Source organism: Miniopterus natalensis, chromosome 2 (genome assembly GCF_054644295.1).
Source record: "Miniopterus natalensis isolate mMinNat1 chromosome 2, mMinNat1.hap1, whole genome shotgun sequence".
Taxonomy (NCBI): Eukaryota; Metazoa; Chordata; class Mammalia; order Chiroptera; family Miniopteridae; genus Miniopterus; species Miniopterus natalensis.
This window is the reverse complement of record NC_142082.1, coordinates 183,901,214-183,923,566: the sequence shown is the minus strand read 5'-3', so window position 1 is coordinate 183,923,566 and position 22,353 is coordinate 183,901,214. Positions and strand designations below refer to the sequence as shown.

Here is a 22,353-nt window from a genome sequence, read left to right as displayed (position 1 = left end):
ACGCTTCTGAGCCACAAGCATGTCTGTCTAGATGTCCACCTGGACTTGGCAACTCACCCACTGTGTATAACTTTCACAGACACCTAAGTATTACTATCCCCGTGTTACATCTGGGAAAGCTGATGCTCAGAGAGGTTGCCTAAGATTACACAACTCAAACCATAGAGGGCAATGGATGTTTGATAATTTTTGTGTCTTGGCCTCATCAAACTCATCCTCAAGTGGCACTCCATACCATCAGGTAGATAGATGGGTGATGGATGGATGGGTGCATGGATGGATGGATGGATGGATGGACGGATGATGGATGGATGGATGGATGGATGGATGGACGATAGATGGATGGAGAGATGGATGATGGATGGATGGATGGATGCATGGAGGATGGATGGATGGATGATGGATGGATGGAGAGATGGATATGTGGATGGGTGGATGGATGATGGATGGATGGATATGTGGATGGATGATGGATGGATGGATGGATGGATGGATGGATGGATGGATGGATGGGTGGATGGATGATGGATGGATGGAGAGATGGATATGTGGATAGATGGATGGATGGATGATGGATGGATGGATGGAGAGATGGATATGTGGATAGATGGATGGATGGATGGATGGATGATGGATGGATGATGGATGGATGGAGAGATGGATATGTGGATAGATGGATGGATAGATGGATGATGGATGATGGATGGATGGGTGTGTGGATGGATAATGGATGGATGGATGGATGGATGGATGGATGGATGCATGGATGGATGGATGGAGAGATGGATATGTGGATGGATGGATGGATGGATGGATGGATGGATGGATGGATGGATGATGGATGGATGGATGTGTGGATGGATAATGGATGGATGGATGGATGGATGGATGGATGGATGGATGGATGGATGATGGATGGATGGATATGTGGATGGATGATAGATGGATGACGAATGATGGATGGATGGAGAGATGGACATGTGGATGGATGGATGGATGGATGGATGGATGGATGGATGGATGGATGGATGAATGGATATGTGGATGGATGGATGGATGATGGATGGATGTGTGGATGGATGGATGGATGGATGGATGGATGGACGGATGGATGGATGGATGGAGAGATGGATATGTGGATGGATGGATGGATGATGGATGGATGGGTGAGTGGAGGATGGATAGGTGGATGGATGGATGTGTGGATGGATGAAGTGTGAGTGGATGGAGAAAGTGATGGGCAGTGATGTATGAATTATGGATGGATGAATGGATGGAGAGAGAGATGGATGCATTTATAGATCAATCCATCCATCCTGAGATAGCTATGACTGTCTCTTTTCTACTAACTGACTTCTGTCTCCCTGGCTCCCTTTCCTCCCGCTGTCCTGGCAGGGCATGTTTTTCAGACCCACTTCCCTCGCCCATAGCCCGAACTGCCCATCTCTGAATCTTGAAAGTACTGTCACTCCTTGGACCAAGGATGGGCACAATGCAGGGAAACCAGTAGAAAGCCAGCCTATCAGAAGGGCCCTAGGCTGGACACAGTGGGCGGCAGCTCAAGTGTCTGGGTGGCTGTGAGGGCTTCGCAGGGCTCAGAGAAAAGATGGATGGTTGGGTCCAAATGCCTCTTCTGACCCACCTCTCCTCATCAGCCCAAAAGAAGCTCAGAATCCAGGCAGCCTGTCCCCAAATTCCACCAAGCCCGAAACTCACCTTCTTCCCTGAAGCTGGGCCCTATTGTAAAGGCCCCCCCACCCCCAACACATACCCTGGTCAGCTGTCCACAGTTCTGATGGAGCATGAGTCCTGCTCCAGACCCTGGGTGGGGCACCATTAAGGCCACACTGATAACCGAGACTCAGTCATGAGGTCAGTACCAAGTGACACACAGAGGTTCCAGTCCACACCACTCACTGAACAAAGGAGGAAGCTAAAGCTCAGAGAGGGCAAAGGACTTGCCTGAGGCCACACAGCAAGACAGTGGGCAGCAGGGACTTGAACCTTACCTGGCCTCCCGCCTCGGGAGTGATGAACAGTGGCCGTGTCAGCCTCCAGGAGGGCACGCCCGACAAGCTGGGGACTGCAAAGGTGTGAGGCCAGTCAGGAGGAGTGGCACAGCGACGTGAACGACAGGTTAGGACCTGGGCCAGGTGGGCCTGGCTGGGGGGGCCAGGACGCCGACCTCCCCACCTTGGATCTCGGGGAAGCGCTGGGTCCTCGTGGAAACCAGCCCCGCCTCCCCCACTTCTCAGGACTGGTGGGCTCGGCTATGCGTTTGTATTCTGCGCAGTCCCGCTCACGCTGTCTTCCCAAAATGCTTCCTGTCTTGTCAGCCCAATTATCCGAGCGCTGGGCATTTGCTAGCCGTGAATTTTTTGGTGGTAACAAGACCATGAGGCATTAATCAGCAGAGCACTAGAGGATGGCATATTGTTTTAACTTTCCATTTGCCGTGTGCATCCAACGCGACACGCTTCCCCATAGAGATCCCACGTGGCAGTAAGTGAACATGGCATTCGGGACACAAAGAGGGACACGAACGGAAACCTCTGCTATTTGTGCTTCCGAGACTAATCTCCCTCCGAAAGGTCACGATTCTTTCTGGCTAGCACCCACCCACCCCGTTTAACAGGGAGCGAGCACTGCCTCCAAACCTCGTAATCTATTAAATTCAACAAGATATGCACCAGCGTCCCCGTAACCCGCGCCATTCCGGAGCGGCGCGCCGAGCCCGGGGAGTTACAGTTCTCTAAATGCGGTGACAATCAGCAAAATGCCCACTTTTAGCTTCTTCTACTTGTTCCCGACGCACAAAACACAGCAGAGGGGGAGGGATAAAGCGCCGGCGTAATGATCTGATTGCATTTTTAGTGCATCTTTGACAGTTCCGTGTTTAAACGGTTGCCAATGTCTGGGAGATGCACGCAGCAGACTTCCCGGGAGGGTGCGCGGTCCAGAGTCACTCGGGGATAGCGGGAGCTCCATGGCTCAGCTGCAAGCCACCCACTGGGTCCTGACGCGCGCTGGGTGCACAAATGCCCGTGACGGAGCCACAGCCCAGCACACGGGGGATGCGCGCCCGGGATGCCAGCAGAGGGGGGTTCTGCGTGCAGCCCGAACGAGGGGAGGGATGTGAGGCCAGGGCCTGCCGACAGCCAGGGCGGGCGAGGGGGACACAGTGCATGGGCTGGGCCTGCAGAATCTGGGTTTTGCTGCTCTGTCAGGAGCATGAGCCTGTGCCAGGTGCTGTGATAAGCGATTTACATTCAGTACTTCCAGACCCCTCTGGGAAGCGAGGGCCATCCACCCCATTCACGGAGGAGGGCCGTGCACAGCGGGATGTGCGCTGTGGAGCCTGAGGCCCGAGTCTTATCCCTGCCTCCTACCTGCTGTGTGGCCTGGAGCGAAACCCTCACTTCTCTGAGCCGGGAAACGGGAACATTCAGGGCTCTTCACAGGGCTCTGGCAACGATCGCACTAAGGAAGACGTGCATGGAAATCCCTGCGTGGCGCTGAAACCACAGACACAGGAATGGCTGGCACGTGAAGGAAGTTTATGCCCACAATCCCCAGAAACAGTGGGTTCGCGGGGCCACACGGGGAAGCCACAGCCAACGGGAGGCGGAGGCAGGGGCGGGAAAACAGGGGCAGGAGCCTCTGCTGTGGTTTCCAAGGATGGGAGTCGGGGCAGGCAGGTTCGGGGCGGCCGGTTTGAATAATGGTGGCGGGCTGGGGGTGGGGGCGCAGGGGCTGTCCCTAGCTGTCTGCTACCTGGCCCTGGGGGGCGCAGGGCAGGGGGACGGCGGCCGGAGCGTGAGAGCCTCATAGCAGGGCCGACGGGGGTACCGGCAGCTACGGACTGGTTGGGTTGCATAGAAAAGATGCTCAGCGTGAGCCCTGTCCTCTCTCTAGGGCAACCCTGGGAAAGGCAGTCCCTGTGGGCTCAGCAAGGCCCCAAGGTGTCAAAGCACCGAAACACAGAAAATTAAAGGCTTGATAATGCAGCCTGGGTGCCAGCCACTGCTACTGCCTTCAGGGCTCAGTCCAGGAACGCTGGCTGGGAGACGGAGGTGACAAAAAAGGCATCAGAAGGTCACCTGCCTGGGGTCACAGGGCAGCTCCTGGAGTCCAGGTTGACTGCCCAGAGCTGGGTGTCCAGATGCCCCCTGTGGGACAGATGAGTCCTGCAGTAGCAGACCCCCCACGGAGATGCAGGGTGCAGGCTGCCCTGCCCACCAGCCCTGCCCACCAGCCCTGCCCAGCCCAGCCCCTGGGTCCAACACAGAGGCTCTGGATTCACAGCTCATCATTGCTGCCCATATTTAATAGGCAAATGAAATTTTTCTTCTGTTCCATCCTAATAACCAAAATGTTTAACTTTCAAACATTTGTTTTTCCTGGGAAATGTTTTTAAAACAGGAACATTCCGTCCTGAGCCTCTTTAAGGGCTTGTTTCTGTTACTACTGCAGAAAGCATGAGACTTGAGACTGGAAGGCACAGAAAGGTTTCTGCATTCCTCCCCCCCACCACCACCACCACAATAAGGCCACCTGCGGCCAGAAAGATCTCGTGGGAACCTCCCCAGAAGTCATAACCTGGCAGGACACACTTGCCCATTGGTCACAAAACACCCCCCTCCCCCACCCCTAGCCCTCTGGAGGGGACCAAGCTGGGAACCATGGATGTAGCACACATTAAAACTAGAGGCTATGGTGCCCCCTCCAGGCCTGGCCGTGTTGGTACTCTGATCTCACTTCTTGCCACCCAGGGCTGGCTGTGCACCCACCTCTCCAGGCTGCTTAAGGCCTCCTGACATTGGCAGATGCTGTTCCATCTATAAGGGACTCACTTCTTGCCTTTCTATCTGAGTTAACTCCAATTCCACTCACACTTCCTCCAAGATGCCTTCTGTGATCACTCACTTTTCTCCCTACCCAGAAGGCGGACGGTGCTCCCCAACACTCTCAGATGCCTGAGTGCCCAGAAAGGATCAGACACAAAGGATGAGATATCCAAACAATAGTGGCATTTTCAGTAGTGACCCTGGAAATGAGGAGAACATGCAGGAATGCCTTCCAGATTCTGAGGGAAAGTGACTTGCAACACAGAATTCTATACCCAGACAAACTGTCAATTAAGACTGAGGCCTGAATGAAGACATTTTCTGGCACACAACTTTGCCAAACATTTACCTCTAGCGGATTCTTTCTCAGAAAGCTACTAGAGGGTGTCTTCCACCAAAATGAGGGAGTAAACTGAGAAAATAAGAGTCATGGGATCCCAGAACCAGGGGCTCCCAGACAGAAGAGAGGCAAAGGGAGACAACGGTGAAGGGAGGACCCAGGATAGTGACTGTACACAGACCCGGACATCAGCCAGTCCAGACCTGGTGGGGGTTGGAGGCTCAGGAGGTACTAGAAAAATGGGCCACGTGGTGGCCTCGCACAGTTCACCATGCTCCTGAGGGGCCTTGAAAACTGCTGGAGACACAGATGGACCCTGACAGGTGCACAGAAAAACAAGCATACAGAACAATGAACTAGGTAGGAAAAACAGTACATCATACAGTGAATGTGGAAGCAAAAACTGTGACAGGGGCATGTTAAAAGGATAGGAGAAAGGGGGTGTGTATGTGGGTGGAGAGGCTACATCTGTAAATCTTCATTTTTCACTGTGAGATATTACCAAGTGAGATCTAAAATGGAAAAATCAAAGAACAGCAATATAAAATTGCTACTTAGAAACACCACGGTAATAGACACAGCAGCTACCAGAGTGGCTCTGAGAATGGGAGTCAGGACTGGGGAGAGGGAGGGGCTGCAGGGGGGCTGCTGGCTGCATCCTACGCCCTGTGGCACTCGGTGACTTACTGTGCACATGTATTACCGTAACGCAAACAAAACTTTAATAAAAAGAAGGCACCCGGAAGCCAGGCACTCCCCTCCCGCTTCCTAAGTCTGTTCAGCCCAGCCTCCCACTTGCTTGGCATGTGGCTCAAAACCTAGAACCAAATAAAACTGGGGTCCCAGCTGAGACCAATGGAAAACAGAACAGGCAGAAAACCTAACCCTGAACCTACATGCGACTGAGATTCTGAGGCCCTAAGTGCTGGGATTCAAAGGCCGGTGACCTGGCCAAGAAGCTCCTACCTGGGCAGGTCAGGAAGCCATTAATGACACCACACTATTTTGGCAGATGAAGAAATTGGGGCTCAGTGAGGTGAAAGACACAGTTGGCAAGCAGAGACGTGGGAACCTGAGCCCAGATCCATCTCTAGCTGAAGCCCATGGTTTCTCCCTCTCTGTCACAAACACCAAGACATGTTCCATGCGCCAGAGCTTCTGCATTGAACAGTCCTCAAACAGATCACAAGGAAACAATGTTGCCATATCCTTGCTTCAAACAGATCACAAGGAAACAATGTTGCCATATCCTTGCTTCAAACAGATCACAAGGAAACAATGTTGCCATATACTTGCGTCCTTACAATGTATCCCCTGTTATAAGGGGCTCTCAATGACTTTATTCTAAACAACATAATATTTTGGAGAAGATCTTGTGGCCGCTGTAAACAAGCCTTTAAAGACCATTTTTAAAAGCAATACAGATGTTAGAACAAATTAAAACGAATTCAGCAAAAGTGCAGGATACAAAAACAACGCAGAGAACAATCAGTCGGGTTTCTATAAACGCGAACAATAAACAATCCAAAAAGAATGTTAAGAAAACAATCCCATTTGCAATTGCGGCAAGAAGAATAAAATACTTAGGAATAACCTCAGCTAAGGAGGTGAAACATTTGTACGTGGAAAACTACAAAACATCTGCTCAAGGATTAAAGATGACACTGATAAATGGAAAGATGCCGCAGGCTCCCGGACTAGGGGACTTTGCGTGGTGAAGACGTCAGTACACCCGACGTGACCCACAGATTCGGGGTGACCCCTACCAAAGTCCCAACGACGTTTCTTCCAGAAATAGAAAATCCATCCTGAAGTTCACACAGAATCTCAAGGGACTTCTGAGTAGCCCAAATAATCTTGAAAATGACAAAGTTGGAAGACTCATACGCCCTGATTTCAAAACTGTAATTAAACTAGTACGGTGCTGGCATCAAGACAAACATAGAGGTCAACGGACTAGAAGAGAGAGTCCAGGAAAACACTTTCACCTACATGGTCAAATGATTTTCGACAAAGGTGCCAAGACCATTCAACAGGGGAAGGAAGAGTCTTTTCAAGAGCTGGTGCTGGAGCCCTGGCCGGTGCGGCTCAGTGGGCTGGGCGCTGTCCCGGGCGCTGAAAGGACGGCAGTCCAATCCCGGGTCAGGGCACATACCTGCTTGTGGGTTTGATAGAAAACTATCGATCAATGTCTCTCTGTCTCTCCCTTCTTCTCTCTAAGCATGTCCTTGGGTGAGAGTCAAAAAAAAAAAAAAGAGAGAGAGAGATAGGCCCTGGCTGGTTTGGCTCCATGGTTAGAGCGTCGGCCTGCAGACTGAAGGGTCCCGGGTTTGATTCTGGCCCAGGGCACGTGCCTCAGTTGCAGGCTCGATCCTTGGCCCCAGTCAGGGCGCATGCAGGAGGCAACCAACCAATGTGCCTCTCTCACACTGACGTTTCTCTCTTCCCCATACACACACACTCTCTCTGAAAAGCAATGATTAAAACAGAGAGAGAGAGCCCGGCCGGGCGTGGCTCAGTGGTTGAGCGTCGACCTGGGATCTAGGTGATTGGGGTTCGATTCCCGGTCAGGGCACATGCCCGGATTGCGGGCTCAATCAATGACTCTCTCATCATTGATGTTTCTATCTCTCTCTCCCTCTCCTTTCCTCTCTCTGAAACCAATAAAGATATTTAAAAACAAAAACAAAAACAGAGAGAGAGAGAGAGATGGTGCTGGAAAAACTGGATATCCACACGCAAAAGAATGAAGTGGGACCCTTATCTGACACCATATACAAAAATGAACTAAAAATGGAACAAAGGCCTCAAGGTAAGAGCTAAAACTATAACACAGGGGAAAGCTTCCTGACACTAAATTCAGCAATGACGTCTTGGATAGGACACCAAAAGCTCAGGCAACCAAAGAAAAAAAAAAAAATCAAAATTTAAAACGTCTGTACAGCAAACAGCACCGTCCACGGAGTGAAAAGGCGACCCACGGAATGGGGGGAAATATTTCCAAATGGTATTTCCAACAAGGGGTTAACATCCAGAATATATAAAGAACTCAGCAGCTCAGAAACAACAAAACAAACTCCTTATAAAAACGGGCAAAGGACCTGAACAGACATTTGGCCAAAGAGACCATGTGGATGGCCAAGGAGCGTGGAGGCGGGAAAACCCGCCGTCTTTGGCAGCCGGGCAGGTGAACGGGGGGGGGGGGGGGCAGGCCGGGGAGGGACAGTTGGGGTCACACTTGGAGGGTGTGGGCTGCGGGGCAAAGACCTGGACCTCACCCAGGACACCGCGGGGAACCAACGGGGAGTGTTAAGGGGGGAGGGGGCAGGGCTGGCTCCAGGAACAGAAAATCTCTTTCGAGCACCAACTTGGCAAATGCTAGTCTGGAGGGTGACTATTTTGAGAGGTTGGGCCACTACCAAGCGAGCCCCACGTGTCAGCTCCAAGCCTCCCCCCTTCCTGCCGCGGCTGTCAGGCCGCCCGGAATTAGCTCCAGCAGCCTCCCAGGCTCCCCGAGCTTCGTCTGCACCGCGCCCGCTCGGGAAGGTGTGAAACCCTTCCCAGGGGGACCCAAAGGAGCAAACCTACACGCTTAAAGAAATCCGCTCTCCTCAAAGCAGATTTCAAAGAACTAAGCCCTAACTTTTCAGTATCGGGTGAAAAAAAGAGAAAGGTGTCCCCGGATGATACCAGTCAGCTGAACATCGCTGCGCCGGGCACTTAGCTGCGTTCACGATGCGCGCACCCCACGCCAGGCCCTGTGCTGAGCCCAGGCCACCCCCTGCCTCGCTGAACCCTCCCAACACCAACCCTTTTTACAGATGAGAAAACTGAGGCTCCAAGAGAGAGGACATACCGCGCCCGAGGCCGGGTGGCCGGGAAGCACTCAGCCAGGGCCCAGGCCCGAGGCGTCCCTCCAGGCCCACCTGCTGGGACAGGATCCCGGCTGCAGTGCCTGACGCGCCCTCGCCACGGCCCGCTAAGCACGGCTGTCACCCCCCTCTGCCCGAGAAGGCCGCCCGGCAGGCCCGCGGCCGGCAGGGCTGGGAGGGAGCCTGCCTGCCCCGAGGCCGCACCCTCCCCAGGGCGCCTCTCGCATTAGGAATTTAATGTAATTTATGAATAATAAGCCCTGAGGGACCCGGGGGCGCTGTCCCTGGTGCTGAAGGTGCTCAGGCACGCGACAGATAAGATCCCTGCCTTTGAGAAATAGATCGTTTCGTTGACAGCAAAAATAGCCCTGGATGGGTGATTCCGTTGGTCGGAGTGTCGTCCCGGACATCAAAAGGTTGTGGGTTCGATCCTCACCCCGCACATACCTAGGTCACGGGTTCAAGCCCGGGTCGGGGTGCATACGGAAAGCAACTGATCGATGTCTCTCTCTCTCTCTCTCTCTCTCTCTAAAAATCAATAAAAACATATCCCTGGGCAAGGATTTAAAATATTTTTTTAAATAAATAAGCACCAGCTCAGGGGGGATAACAGATATGGGAAAAATAAAGCCAGGCGAGCAGGACAGGGAGCATCGGGCGGGGGAACCGGCTGATCCCAGGCAGTAGGGGAGGGGACCTCTCTGGGAAGGCGACACCCGAGAGCTAGGACATGCGTGGCCTCTGGGGAACCGCAGCCGGGCCCTGGGCCTCAGCCTCATCGGGAGCAGCGAGCAGGCCACGCAGAAGCGCCTCTGACCTGTGAAGCGCCGTCCAGAGGGAGTCAGGTCCTGGAGGCTCCGGGGACCTGGATCCGAGGCCCTGTAGCAAAATGTGGCTTCACCCATGGAACGGAGGCTGCCGCAAGTCCTCACGTCCCATCAGCAACCGGAGCATGGCTTTGGGTGGCCCGGATGCTACAAACCGCTACTCCTGACCGTGACTATCAAAACCGGCTTGGGAGCCCTGGCTGGCGTGGTTCAGTGGTTAGAGCGTCGGCCCACGGACTGAAGGGTCCCGGGTTCGATTCCAGCCAAGGGCACGGACCTCGGTTGCAAGCTCGATCCCCGGTCCCTGGTTGGGGCAAGTGCGGGAGGCAACCAATCGATGCGTCTCTCACGTCCATGTTTCTCTCTCTCTCTCCCCCTTCCACTCTCTCTGAAAAGCAATGGAAAAATGTCATCAGGTGAAGATTAAAAAAAGAAAAAGTCTTAGAAAGGAGGAATTTGCTAACAGAAAGGGCTGGGATTCTCTAGATACACAAGAAAAGTTCCCCATAAAATAGTCACCGTAGGCATTAAAAAATTAACTGAAAAACTTAAAAGATCATAGACCTCAGATTAGAATTCTGATTCCACTTTTAGTTTGCTGAGTGTCTCCGGCAAGCTCTCCGCCTCTCTGAGCCCAGTTTCTTCATCTGTCGAGACAGGAAGAACATGGGATTTTTCTGGCTGTGCGGCCCCATCAGTTATCATTAACCCCCTGTGACTATTTAATTTCAGATTAATTAGCAAAAAATAAAACACGAAAGTCCGTGTCTCAGCTACGCCAGCCACATTTCCAGTGGTCGGTACCCACAGGAGGCCAGTGGCTGCCACAGTGGACGGCGCAGGTCTAAAGCCCTGCTGCTCCCCACCGGGGGGTCGCCCAGCCCAGCCCCGCCGAACAAGACACCCCCTCCCCCGGCCAGGGTGATTCTCACCACCTGAGGCCTGAGAAGGGCTGGCTGTGAGGGTTAAGTGGGGGACCGGGCGTGGGGACACCCGAAGAAGGGGCAGCTCTGTAGTAAGGACAACGACAGCTGGACAGGGCAGCTCCGAACAGTCTGGGCCGAGCCCAGGTGCAGGAGGCAGGCCGGGGAAGGTGGCGGGGACAGGGACAGGGTGGCATCTTCCAGACGTCTCAGGGGTTTGTGGGCACAGGGGGAGAGAGTATTCCAGCTCTGCGCCGGCCAGGGTTTTCTGGCTTGTTGACTGTTCCTGTTTGGGAACGAAGTCCAGCGTGAAGATGACATTTTTAAAAACTCACAGGCTTCTTTCATAGTCAAACGCATCTCTCTTTGTAGAAAAAAAAAAGAGAGAGAGAAAAGAGGCAGATCAGCCAGGAAATCTTGCTTCCCCGGCTCTTGAACAACCCACCGGCTAGTGCTCTGCCCGCCGGCGATTTCCTGCGCCGGATCCACCGCCCGGCCGAGGGCTGAGTGAGGCCGCGCTCCCGGCCGGAGGGGAGGCGCCCGGGGAGCCCAGCAGGGCCGCCAACACGTCCCCTCTCACCCGCCCGCGCCCAGGCCAGGAGGGAGGCGCCACACCCATCGTGGGGGTGAGCGACCTGCCACCCAGGGCGGGCCAGTCGCCTGCCCTCCGCCCACGCCTGGGACGCAGGGCAGTGTCTGACCCGGCCACAGGCGACCACTTCCCCTTGTCCCCATCGCGTTACGGCATTTTCTTGTTTCTGTGTCTCTCACGTAGAAGCCTTGCTCGCTTGGTGCCCACTGTGTGCTCAGCACCTAGCAGAGTCCAGAGCAAGGTAGGAACTCAACACATGTTGAATGAATGAATGAATGGATGGATGACTGCAAACCGATCCCGCTGGCAACTGAAAGCTCCAGCCTCGGACCCTTGGCAAGCCTGCCCTTCGAGCTGGAAGGCCCGCGCCCGCCCACCCGTCGCTTGTCCAAACAAAGCCCCAATGCCAAGGTCCTCCTCAAGTACCACTTCCTACAGGAAGCCACCCGACTTCTCCTACTCGGTCCCCATTCCCCGTCTGGCCTCTGCGTCTCCTACTGACCCCCACAGGCCCCCCCGTGGGACTCCAGCCACGTGCCTCCTTGCTGGTCCTCAAATGTGCCACCAACACTCCTGAGCCCGCGGCTGCCTCTGTCCAGCCGGCCTCCCCGGACGTGCGCACGCCAGCCCCCGCCATTCAGGTCTCTGCTCAAAGGTCACCTGAACAGAGGGTCCTGCCTGTCCCCTTAGCCTGACCCTCACACACGTCATAGTTCTGTTTCCACGGCCTGTCTTCGGTCTGCTCACAGCGGCATCCCCGGTGCCCAGTGCTCAGCAAACACCCGCTGAGTAAACAGTCAAGTGCACACTGGAAAACAAATAATGAAGTGCCGACGGCTGCCCCCGGGCAGGGTTAAAGACAGGTTGGAAGTGAGACGCCGGACAGCAAAGATGTATAAATGGTGGCAAGAGGGGACGGGCTGGCTGTGCGCCAGGGACCTTCAGGAAAGAATGGAGATGCTGATTAATTTTATTCTGGCTTAAGTCGGAGATGATTATTAAAAATGTATGAGTAACCACTCGACAAATTGAAAAAAGAATATAGAATTTCCAAACCAGTAGAGGGGAGAAAAAGAAACTTCAATCAATCCCCCCCCAAAAAAAAAGCACCCAATGAATGACAGAAGTGGACACGCTTTGTAGACTGGGAAACACCACACAAATGTTCATTGTTATTATTCAAACACAAAATTCCTTACCAAGGCTCCCCTACACAGAAATGGCGAGAAGTCACCAGGGTACTCAGAGCAGAAGGAGATGAACATCAAACACAATCCAGGGGATGGACCCATCAGAGGGGCTGGCACGTTCCCTTCTCCCAAAAATCACAGCCATTCGCCAAATGCCTTTCCCTTTTCACCTTGGCCCCTAGGAAGCTCGGGCTCCAATTTCCAACTCAGGAAACCCACTGAGCTGCTCCAATTTTTATTTTTTAATTGGCTTTTAATTTATCGTCAATCCTCTACCATTTCACTGTTTTCATTATTTTCATAAACCATCTCAACTCCTTTGGCACAAAACGGGCTATAAATAAGGAAGCAGAAAATCCAAACAAATAATGAAAGACACAAAATAAAACCAAGAAAGGACTTTCAGAGCCCAGCGCTTTCAGAAAAATGCAGCTCTACCTTGTTTAAATAGAAAATTCTTTTCTTAATTTAAGGCAGAGATTTTTTTTTAGGATGATGGTCTTTAAAAAGCCCACTGCAAAACATGTTTGAAATACACACACTCTCCCCCTTTCCTCTCTCACACACACACCCCCTCTCTCCCTCACCCACACACACACACACACACACACACACGCTCACACGCTCACACGCCAGCGGTCTCGTTTCATTTCCAAAGCCATTCTGTCGTTAGTAGACAATTAGCGCCTGAGCACACCTTTCGAGGAGTTTCTGTGTTAACATGAAAATGCTGTAATTACGGCTGGCCGAATCGCTCGACTAGACACAATTCTAGATTTTCCGTCTCCATTAGAAGCTAATGTTCTCCCTTTTAGCCCCTAAAACACACTTTGGCTTGGTGAGGGCTTTTTAGATGAATACAGAAAATTAATTTTTAAGTGAAAACCAGGCCTCCGCTGCCCTGTTCATCCATTTTTCATCTGAGCATCGACCCTGCTCTCCGGGCGACCCCTTGTTTGTCGGTCACGACGCCCGCTGTGACGGCACAGGACCCAAATCCCTGGGCACCAGCGGCTCCTGAGCGGACAGCCCGGAGTCAAAACACATTTTTGCTCTAAATACTCAGTCCTGGGTCTCTGTGAGGGTAACGTGCTTCTGAGAGTGTCTGCGCCAGGCCGTCGCATCCAACGCCTGAGGAACGGGGCCGAGCGCACGTGGGGAGCCTGTCCCCACTCGGCGGGAGGGTTATGGCAGGATCGCTCTTAAAAAGCTGGCTGGGCCCCGGCCGGTGGCTCAGTGGTTAGAAGCCCCTCACCTCCACCTGGAGCCTGCTCCCCGCTGCTGAAGTGAATCGCAAAGCAGCCCATTTCCTAAGTCCACCCCCTGCCCCTGCCCCTGCCTTCAACTTGGTGGCAAATGCGGCAAGAACCAAAGAAAGTGCCTGGAAGGGTTCCCCACCTCCCTCCCTCTCCTTCCCTCCGCACAGATTTTAATTAAGGGTTTGCTTGCAAAAGACCCAGCTCTATTTAACCAAATCCTTGGACCCCTTCTATACTGTCTCCAATATCACTTTATGCTAGGGCGCCAGCGAAAAGTTAATTATAACTTCTAAATACTCCATTACTGGGCGCTTGTCTTCCTCCCCTGACTGGCTCTGCTGAGGGTGGCTCAGCCTGGGCCCCGCAGGCCGCTCCCTCCGTGCTTCACCTCACACCTGCCCCGCACCCCTGCTCCAGGCGGGGCGGGGCTCTGGGGCCTTCCTGACCCTCCAGGGGCTCACAGGATCCTGCAGGACGAGGGGAGCCTGGCAGGGCGGCCCACTTGGCGCCCACGGCAGCTCGGCAGGTGATATAAGTGAGTGGGGAGGAGCGCAGGCAGGGCGGAAAACTGTGATGGGAGCTGATATCAGACTCCGAGGGAAGGGAGAGGGGGCGCAGGAGCTGTGGCGAGGAGGGTCTCGAGCATCCCCTGGAGGGCTGCACCTCACGACAGTAGCCTATAGGGATGGGCCTGAGGTTTGAGAGTTCAGTGTGGGACGCCGCGAGTCTGAAATCCTGGTGGACAACGAGGAGGAGGCGTCTTCTGAAAAGATTTGAACAACGCACTGGCAGAATCGCAAAGAAAGATCTAGGTGAGGAGAGAGATGGAGAGATGGGTGGAAGCAGGAGCTGAGCGGGGTCTGGGTGATTAGCACCTGGAAAGAAGGTGGTTGAGACGCTCACGGTTGGCCCTGGGAGATGCCACCTTCAGTGCGCAGGAGGCCAAGGGACCAAAGGAGCTGGAGGAGGGGAAGCCCAGAGAGGGGGGTGGTTGGAAGCGGAGGGAGAGCCCAAGTTGGAGGGGCCGGTGTCCTGCCACGTGGAGAGGCCAGAGAGAAAGCTGAGAATAAACCTGCCTCTGGCCTCCAGGGGGTCGCTCGCTCCTAAGGCCAGAGCCCAGTGAGGCTTTGGGAGCTGGGGGGATGGGAGGGCAGAGGTGCAGGCTTCTCCTGGCTGGGGGGGCGCATGAGACCAGCGGGCACCTGCCAGTCACGCAGGGCTTTCTGACATCTTGCAGATCCCAGCTCCTGGACCGACAGCTCGAGGGCACACTTGTCACTCAGAGCCCGTGGCGGAATTCGGCTCACTCGCTCCGCGCTCGCCCTGGAAGGCACCGGTGGTGTGGGCGCCTCAAGGTCAGCCGCTGCCTCCGCAGCTGGCATCCTGGAGACGGGCGTGGCTGGCACTCAGCCCTTCCCCCGGCCCTCTGCAGCCCTGGCTTCCGGGCGAGCCCACAGGCCCACCGCGGCCCCTGCCCCCGTGGCTGGGTCTGGGTCACCTGCCGACCTCAGCTCCTAGCCTCGTCCTTGGAGGCCCCAACTCAGCCTCCGCCCCAAGTCTTCTCAGACCCTCCCCAAGCGCCACGGCCCACCCTCCTCAAAGCCGGCCCCCTCCCCCGGCATTGCTGCCCGGTCCAGGGCACCCGTCGGGCCGCCTCGCTGGGGACGCACGAGCGCCCCAGTCACTCTGTCCGTCCTGAGTCCGCAGCCTCTGTCCAGGGCCTACCCTGGCCGAGCGTCGTTCGGCGCTGCCCTCCGGGAGCCGAGGGGCTGGGGCTGGGGGGCAGGGGGACACGAGAACCCAGATAATTCTCTGTCACAAGGTGAGGGCCACCGCCGAGGCCTGAACAGGGAGCTCTGGGTACGCTGAGGGTGGGGGACCAATGCTGCCCCTCGGGGTGGGGGGCTTCACGGCAGGTGACACTGAAGGTGGGTAGGACTGCGGGTGAAGGAGGGAGACTGGTCCCGGCTGGGGGGGCTGGGGGCCAGCGAGGCCCAGAGTGGGGAGCTGGCTCTAGGAATGGTAAGCAGAGTCGACCAGTGTGGCCGGAACGAAACGGCTCTGCTGACACTGAGGCTGGTTGTTAGATGTTTGGGGGGGGGCAGGGCAGGGCTCAAATAACAGAGAGGGAGGTTTTTCCACAATAACAGCTCCCAGTTCTGAGAACTCCTTGTGCCTAGAATGTGCTAAGCACAGTGTTATTCTTCAATCCTTTGCAACCCTAGGGGGTGGGCAAACAGCTCTCCCCATTTTATAGTGAGGCACAGAGAGGTTGAGTGACTAAGATAAGGTCACACAGCAAATGAGAGGCCAAAGCAGGGGTGAAGACAAATCCGCTTGACTTCCAGGCAGGTGGTCTTAGCCCTCAAGCTGCCCCACCTCCCCGGGCAGACACGCCGCGCTGATCCACGAAGTGTGGCTCCCTGCTGTCCACCATCACGTCACCAGCCGTGGAGGAGCGAGGAGCGCCCAGCACACGCCTCTCCGTTTCAGCAGGCTCTGCTTTTCCTGTCACTCTTGAAAGCAGGAACGCCTGTCCTTAACATTGTTAGCTGCTCGCTGGGGCATTCACAAATCAAGCTGGCGTTTCTATTTCACGAATATATTTGGGATTTTAATGACCTACAACAAGGGGGTCTGCTCAGCGGGGCCCTGTCACCCCTCCAAGGAACACAGACCCAGACAGAAGCCCGCAGATGGCAAAACGTGGACACCACTCAGAGCCACGCCGAGAGCCACGCACCTGACAGCAAATTAGAGTCCGAGTAAATCCCGCCACGCAGGTCCCCAGCCGGCGCCTGGTCTTACCTTACAAAGAGGGCCTTTATCAACTTTCAATCTCCTCTCCTCTGTCTGGAAGTGGCCCCTGGAAGGTGACTTTAAATGCTTTCCATGAGATCAATGAGCGGGGGAAAGGCGGGCTGTGAGTTTCAGATCTAACTTTCTTCTCTGTGGGCCTGGGGAAGGGGCTCACAGAGACCTTCTGAGGGGCTGGGTGACACCAGGACCGACCTGAGGCCAGTGCTGTCCCTGTCCCCACGCTGGGACCGTTGCACCAGACATCAGAGAAGCCAACGTGTCATTAAAAACAATGAGATTTTAGTGTTGCTTCTATCTGATGCTACCAAAAGAACACATGCCTTTTTTGCAAAAAATTAAGGGTAAAAAGACAGAGAGAGCCATAAAAAAGAAGATAAAACCTCTCATGGTCCCACCACCCGGACATGAATTCAGAACGTTGCAGAGCCTCTGCCCTCGCTGGCCTCGCCGCTGCCACTCAAACTCTGCAGCCCAGGCTGGTGATCGCCTCTTAAAGGTCCCTCCCCTCCATAAGCCTCCCAAAGCTCCCATCGCACCGAGAGTCCAGCCCAAACTCCTGCCCTGGGCCCACAGGGCCTGTGCAAACTGGCACCACCTCCCCAAACCCTCCTCCCTCAGCACTTCCCTTGCCCTCTGTTCCCATCTCAGGGCCTTTGCAGCCGCCGTGGCCTCGCCCCGGAACGTTCCTCCCGACCATGTCTCACTCTCATCCTCCATGCCTCGTCCAAGGTCACCTCCTCAGAGAGGCCTTCCGTGATTGCACTCAGTCAGCATCACCTGCCCCGGGCTGGTGCTCCACAGACGGCCCGCTTGCTGCTTCCTGTGCATCCATCCAGCCACTGTCCGCCCATCGCCAGAATGTGAGCAGCGCCCGTCCCTCTCCCCACTGTCACCCCATTGCCTGGGACATGCCTGGCACACGGTGAGGCATACTGAATACGTGAGTGACTATTTCATTCCCGTCTTTTCTGTGTGCATGTGCTTTTGACATGGCTAAGATCATACGTCAACACTGCTCAGGAACTCCGTGCGCCTTTACACACAGTCTCTTCTACCGATCTCCCTGCACACACGACCTCTAGGCTCCAGCCAAATGTCCCCGCTTCTCTGGGACCGACCCATGACTCCTACCACCACCCCAGGGGAGCCAGAATCTGGCAAACGCCAGTGCATAGAAGCAACAACATCTACACAGTACTTTACAGTCTACACAGCTGAACCATCTCCTCCATCCCAGCGGAGCCTCAAACCACTTCTGGAGGTGGACCGGGGAAGGGAAGCCTGCCCCCCCCCCATTTAAAATAAGGCCACTGAAGCTCACAGAGGTCCCATGGCTGCCACAATCACCTGGGCAGGAAGTGGGCCAGGACCTCTGGACCCAAATGGCTCACGCCACACCTTCGGTCTGAATCAGAAATGATTCGCCATAAGAACCACAGAGGCAAACAGAGGAGGCACCAAGAGCTCAGCTCCAGAGTCCGACTGCCTGGGTTTGAAGCCCAGCTCTGCCACTTCGAAGCTGTGTGACCCTGGGCGAGTCACTACACTTCTCTGGGCCTCAGTTTTTTTCTCAGTAAAATGGGGGTGACAGTAGTCCTGCCTCATTCTGATGTCAGAATTGAATGATTTAATAATACATAAAAGGGGCACAGAATGGCGTAAAAGATCAGGGGCCACATACACTCAACAAACACCAGGTCTCCATAAAAACACACCTGTACGAGTGCACCTACATGGACGTAATGGGTGCACAGCCTGCCTCCTAGCCACGATGACCACACCCCCGGGGGCCTGAACGGCCGACCCACAGAGGGGGCCTCACTCTGTGCAGTGGACTGCAGACAGATTTCATAAGCCGGCTCCTACTGAAGTTTCTCACACACAAACCCCTCGCATTCAATCCAGGACAGAGAGTGGCTCCTGGGTCCCCAGTGTGAAGCCCCCCACCCACGCCCCACCCGAGTGACAAGCACCGACATGTGCAAACACACCAAGGCAGCAAAGGGGAGACGCCGGGGGAAGGAGCCTTCTGTACAAGGAAGACCCTTTCCGAAGTTCACACTTCCCACCCCCAATAGCTCAGACAAGTAAACAGATCCAGCTCCAAGTACAAATGAGGAAGGGGCCCTAAGCTCCTGTGGACACTGTTATGGCTCCTGCTAAGAGGTGGGCGGAGAGATCATCCTAAAGCACCCATCTCACTGTGCGGCCAGCCCCCCGCCCCCGCCCAGGACCCTGGTCAGGCCCCACCCCCCTTTCCAGGCCCAAACCCAACTCCAGCCACAACACATCACACCTCCCAGGTATCCACCGGCACATATTGGCCTCAGCTGTCCCCTCCGCCTGGTGGCACCCTTTCTGCACAAATTCCCAGCTCCTCTGTTGAGGCCCAACCCAGAGTCAGCTTCTCCTAGAAACTTTCCCCTGCCCGGAGAAAGCTGTCGGTCAGTCCCTGCGCCCAGATCCCACCGCACCTGGAACCCACCCCGCGGCTCAGGCCAGCGTCTGTCCACTCATTCACCCATGCTGAGGGGGGCACGTGGCCGGGCACATGGGGAACAGTGCCCGCCCTTCAGGACCTCAGTGCAGGGGCGGGGTGGGGGGCAGGCATCCTCTTCTGTCCAGGAGGGATCCAAACAGCACCCACTCCAAATAGCTGCTCCCAAAATCCAGCAAGGCAGTGGCCATAAGGAGCCGGCCACACTGCGTCTGGCACACAGCAGGAGCCTGCACAACAGCGACTCCGTTATCTGCCTTGGATGTGGGCTCTTGGCTCAGCCAAGGGAGGCCCCCCATCTTCTGATAAGAAGCCAGGCTCAGAGAAGGTCCCCCCTCAGAGGCAGCCCAGACCCTGAGGCAGCACCGGGCAAGGCGAGAAGCCCAGGCAGGCCCGCCCTGCAGGAGCCCTGTCCCACCCCAGCCTTCCCAGGGTCCAGCCCAAAAGGGGCCCTTGACTAGAGTTTCCCATTTGAAAAACCAATATTGAAAGCTCTGAGCCTGCCAAGCGGAGGGGAAGGCCTTGTTTGTAAATATTTGTTTCGACTGGCAGAGGCGGGCCTCTCTCCTGGCCCCTCGGCTCACGCAGCTCCCAGCCAACTGCGCAGTGGGCCACCCCCGGGGAGGCGGCCCGTCTGGCAGGGGAGCCGGGCGCAGGGAGGCGGCCGCCTGCGCCCAGGCCTCCGAGACAGCAGCCAGTGCGCAGGGCCGCCCAGGGGCAGCCCATCTGTTCCCCACCCCCTGGGGCTGTGGAGACAACTCGAAGTGAGGTTGCTCTTGATTCCAAGCAAACAGTTTTTCCCAGGGGACGCCCAAGATCTATGTCTTTATTTAGGAAGAAAATAAAAAGCCAAAGACAAAACCCTGGGGGTACGCTTGCAAATCAAGGCCCGACCACCGGGGACAGCTGGACAGTATTCGCTCCCTGTGCCAGCAGCTGCCCTCGGCAGGAGCCCACATCTGGTCCCCTAGGTCCCTGCTGTGGGCCACAGAGGCCCAGAGGGTCCCCTGACTGGGGAAGCGATCCTGATGGTGGTAGACAGCTGAGCCAGCTGGGTACCTGCCCTGGCATCACCATTCCCGGTCATTCATTCATTCACCTGTTCAGCCACTCATCTGGTCATTCATTCACTCACTCATTCATCCATTTTTTATTTAGCACCTACCTGTACCAGGCACTGGGGGCTGGACACACAAGTGGTCAAAGACACACCTGGGGGAAAATCCCTTTGGAAGGGGTTTCCTGGGCCAAAAATCCCCACAAACAAATGGCAAGTCACAGCTAAGACAAGGGCCAGGGTGGGAGACGGCTGAGGTGTGACAGTGAGGGAGAGAGCTGTGACCGGGTCCGGAGGTCAGGGAAGGCCTCCTGGGGCAGGAGGTGGGGGACAGGCAGACAAAGACCGGGCAGGGGCAGTGGGCAGAGCAGGGAGGAAGGACCACAGGGCATGGGGTGGCCCAAGGCCTGGACGTTGGCAGAAGCCCACTCCTGCCCGGCACCTACCAAGCCACTCATTGAACTTCTTCACCTCGCTCGGGAGCCCCAGCTCCGTGAAGTCCCCGGCGTGGATCAGCACGTCGCCGTAGGGCATCTGGATAGGGTCTGTCCTCGAGTGGGTGTCAGACACACACACAAAGCGGGTGTAGCCAGGCGGCTTGGGGGCATCGTGAGGCACCGGGTCCACCCTACGGGGAGAGAAGACACTGTGGTCACGGGGCCACGGTACCGTGTGCATATCTGTGCTTTATAATATTGCCGGCAAGGTTTTTCACCCCCAAAAAGCTGTTTTCACCCCCTTGGGGCGCTCTTGACCCCAGTGAGAATACAAGGACTGACGTCCAGGGTCCTGTTGAAGGACACGAGTCCCCAGGGCTGTGCAGAGCGCAAGCAGCACCTAGGGGGGCCACCGGTGAAGGGGGGGACTTAGAAGAAACACGTGACATAAAGGCAGAAAGAGAAGCGGTAATTTTTCAGAACCGTGAGATGGTCTGATCGTCCCAAGAACACGGGCTTCACCTGGTGGGGGGGGGGCTGGAACCAGAAGATGGAGCTTCAAACCCCAGCTCGGCCCCTTGTCACTAAGCTGTGGCCTTAAGCAAACGCTTGGCCCTAATCGGCCCTGGTTAGCTCGTCTGTGAAATGGAGCGGCCTCGCTATGTAAAAATACCCAGAAAATTCAAAAGAGCGGCGTGGATGTGAGTCCCCCGTTTCCAGGAGCCCCTAGCACCCTCCCTACCCACGGTGGGGGCACTGAGCACCGGGCGGGTATACTGGGGCGTAAGTGCAGGCCCGCTCCCTCCCCCAGCTCGGTGCCCCCCCACCACACTCCACCTCGCAGCTGAATGGTTTTGTGAGGCTCAAAACGCTTAAAAACAACGCAATGACATTTCAACGGGCGCCTCTCTCCAAATGAGTATGCCGCTCGAGGAGCTGGCTGTGTTTAAATCTAATTATGCGGCAAACCGAAAGCAGGACCATATCAGTTACATAAATACTTTTAAAGACATCTTTCTAATTACCCTTTTTTTTTTTTCAGACAATATACTTCAAAGAAATTTAATTAACACCTTCCGAGAGACGTGGGTGCAGCGTGCTAACATGCAGGGCGCATGTGCCCGCTCAGCGCCACGGGCGCCCCGCCAGCCTCTCCCCACCACGGAGCCGCGACAGGAGGGCCACGCCGGGCCCTTCCCTGGGGCTGCTCAGCCCAGTGATCAGTCCAGCAGGTCGGCGCTGGGCCAACCCGGGAAGGAAGGAAAATTCCCTGGGTGAGTCCAGTGATGGCCAACAGGGGGGCCCCAGGAGGCCCTCCTCTCCCCTCTTCATTCGTTCATTCCTTCACTCACTTGTTCATTCAACACAGCACCTTCTGACCACCACCGTGTGCCAGCCCGTGGGCTCGATGCTGGGGCCACAGGCATGAACCATGCCCGGTCCCAGGCCAGGAGACCCCAGACTTGGCCCGTCAGTGACGACCAAGCCACCAGCGTTGATGGGGCAGTGGTGGGGTTGGAGGCCAGAGAAAGAGGTAGTGCTTGAGCTGGTCTGGAAGTTAAACTCTCCCTCTTAGTAATTCCAGCCACTCCTCTGTCCTCTGGATCCCTCCCTACTCTGCCTCCCTGCCCCCCCCCCCATGACAGAGGCTCTTGCAGGTGGCTGGCCTCTGAATGTACCTGGACACCCCGC

The 22,353-nt window shown here is 55.5% G+C and overlaps 1 protein-coding gene across 1 annotated transcript in view; it reads right to left on the bottom strand.

Moving 5' to 3' along the window:
• The window catches only part of MPPED1 (metallophosphoesterase domain containing 1), a 49,443-nt gene that overhangs the window by 20,488 nt on the left and 6,602 nt on the right, over positions 1 to 22,353 (bottom strand). Inside the window, exon 2 of the mRNA XM_087814019.1 lies at positions 20,671 to 20,852. Coding sequence (XP_087670145.1) covers positions 20,671 to 20,852 — 182 coding nt within the window. The remainder of the gene's footprint in view (positions 1 to 20,670; positions 20,853 to 22,353) is intronic.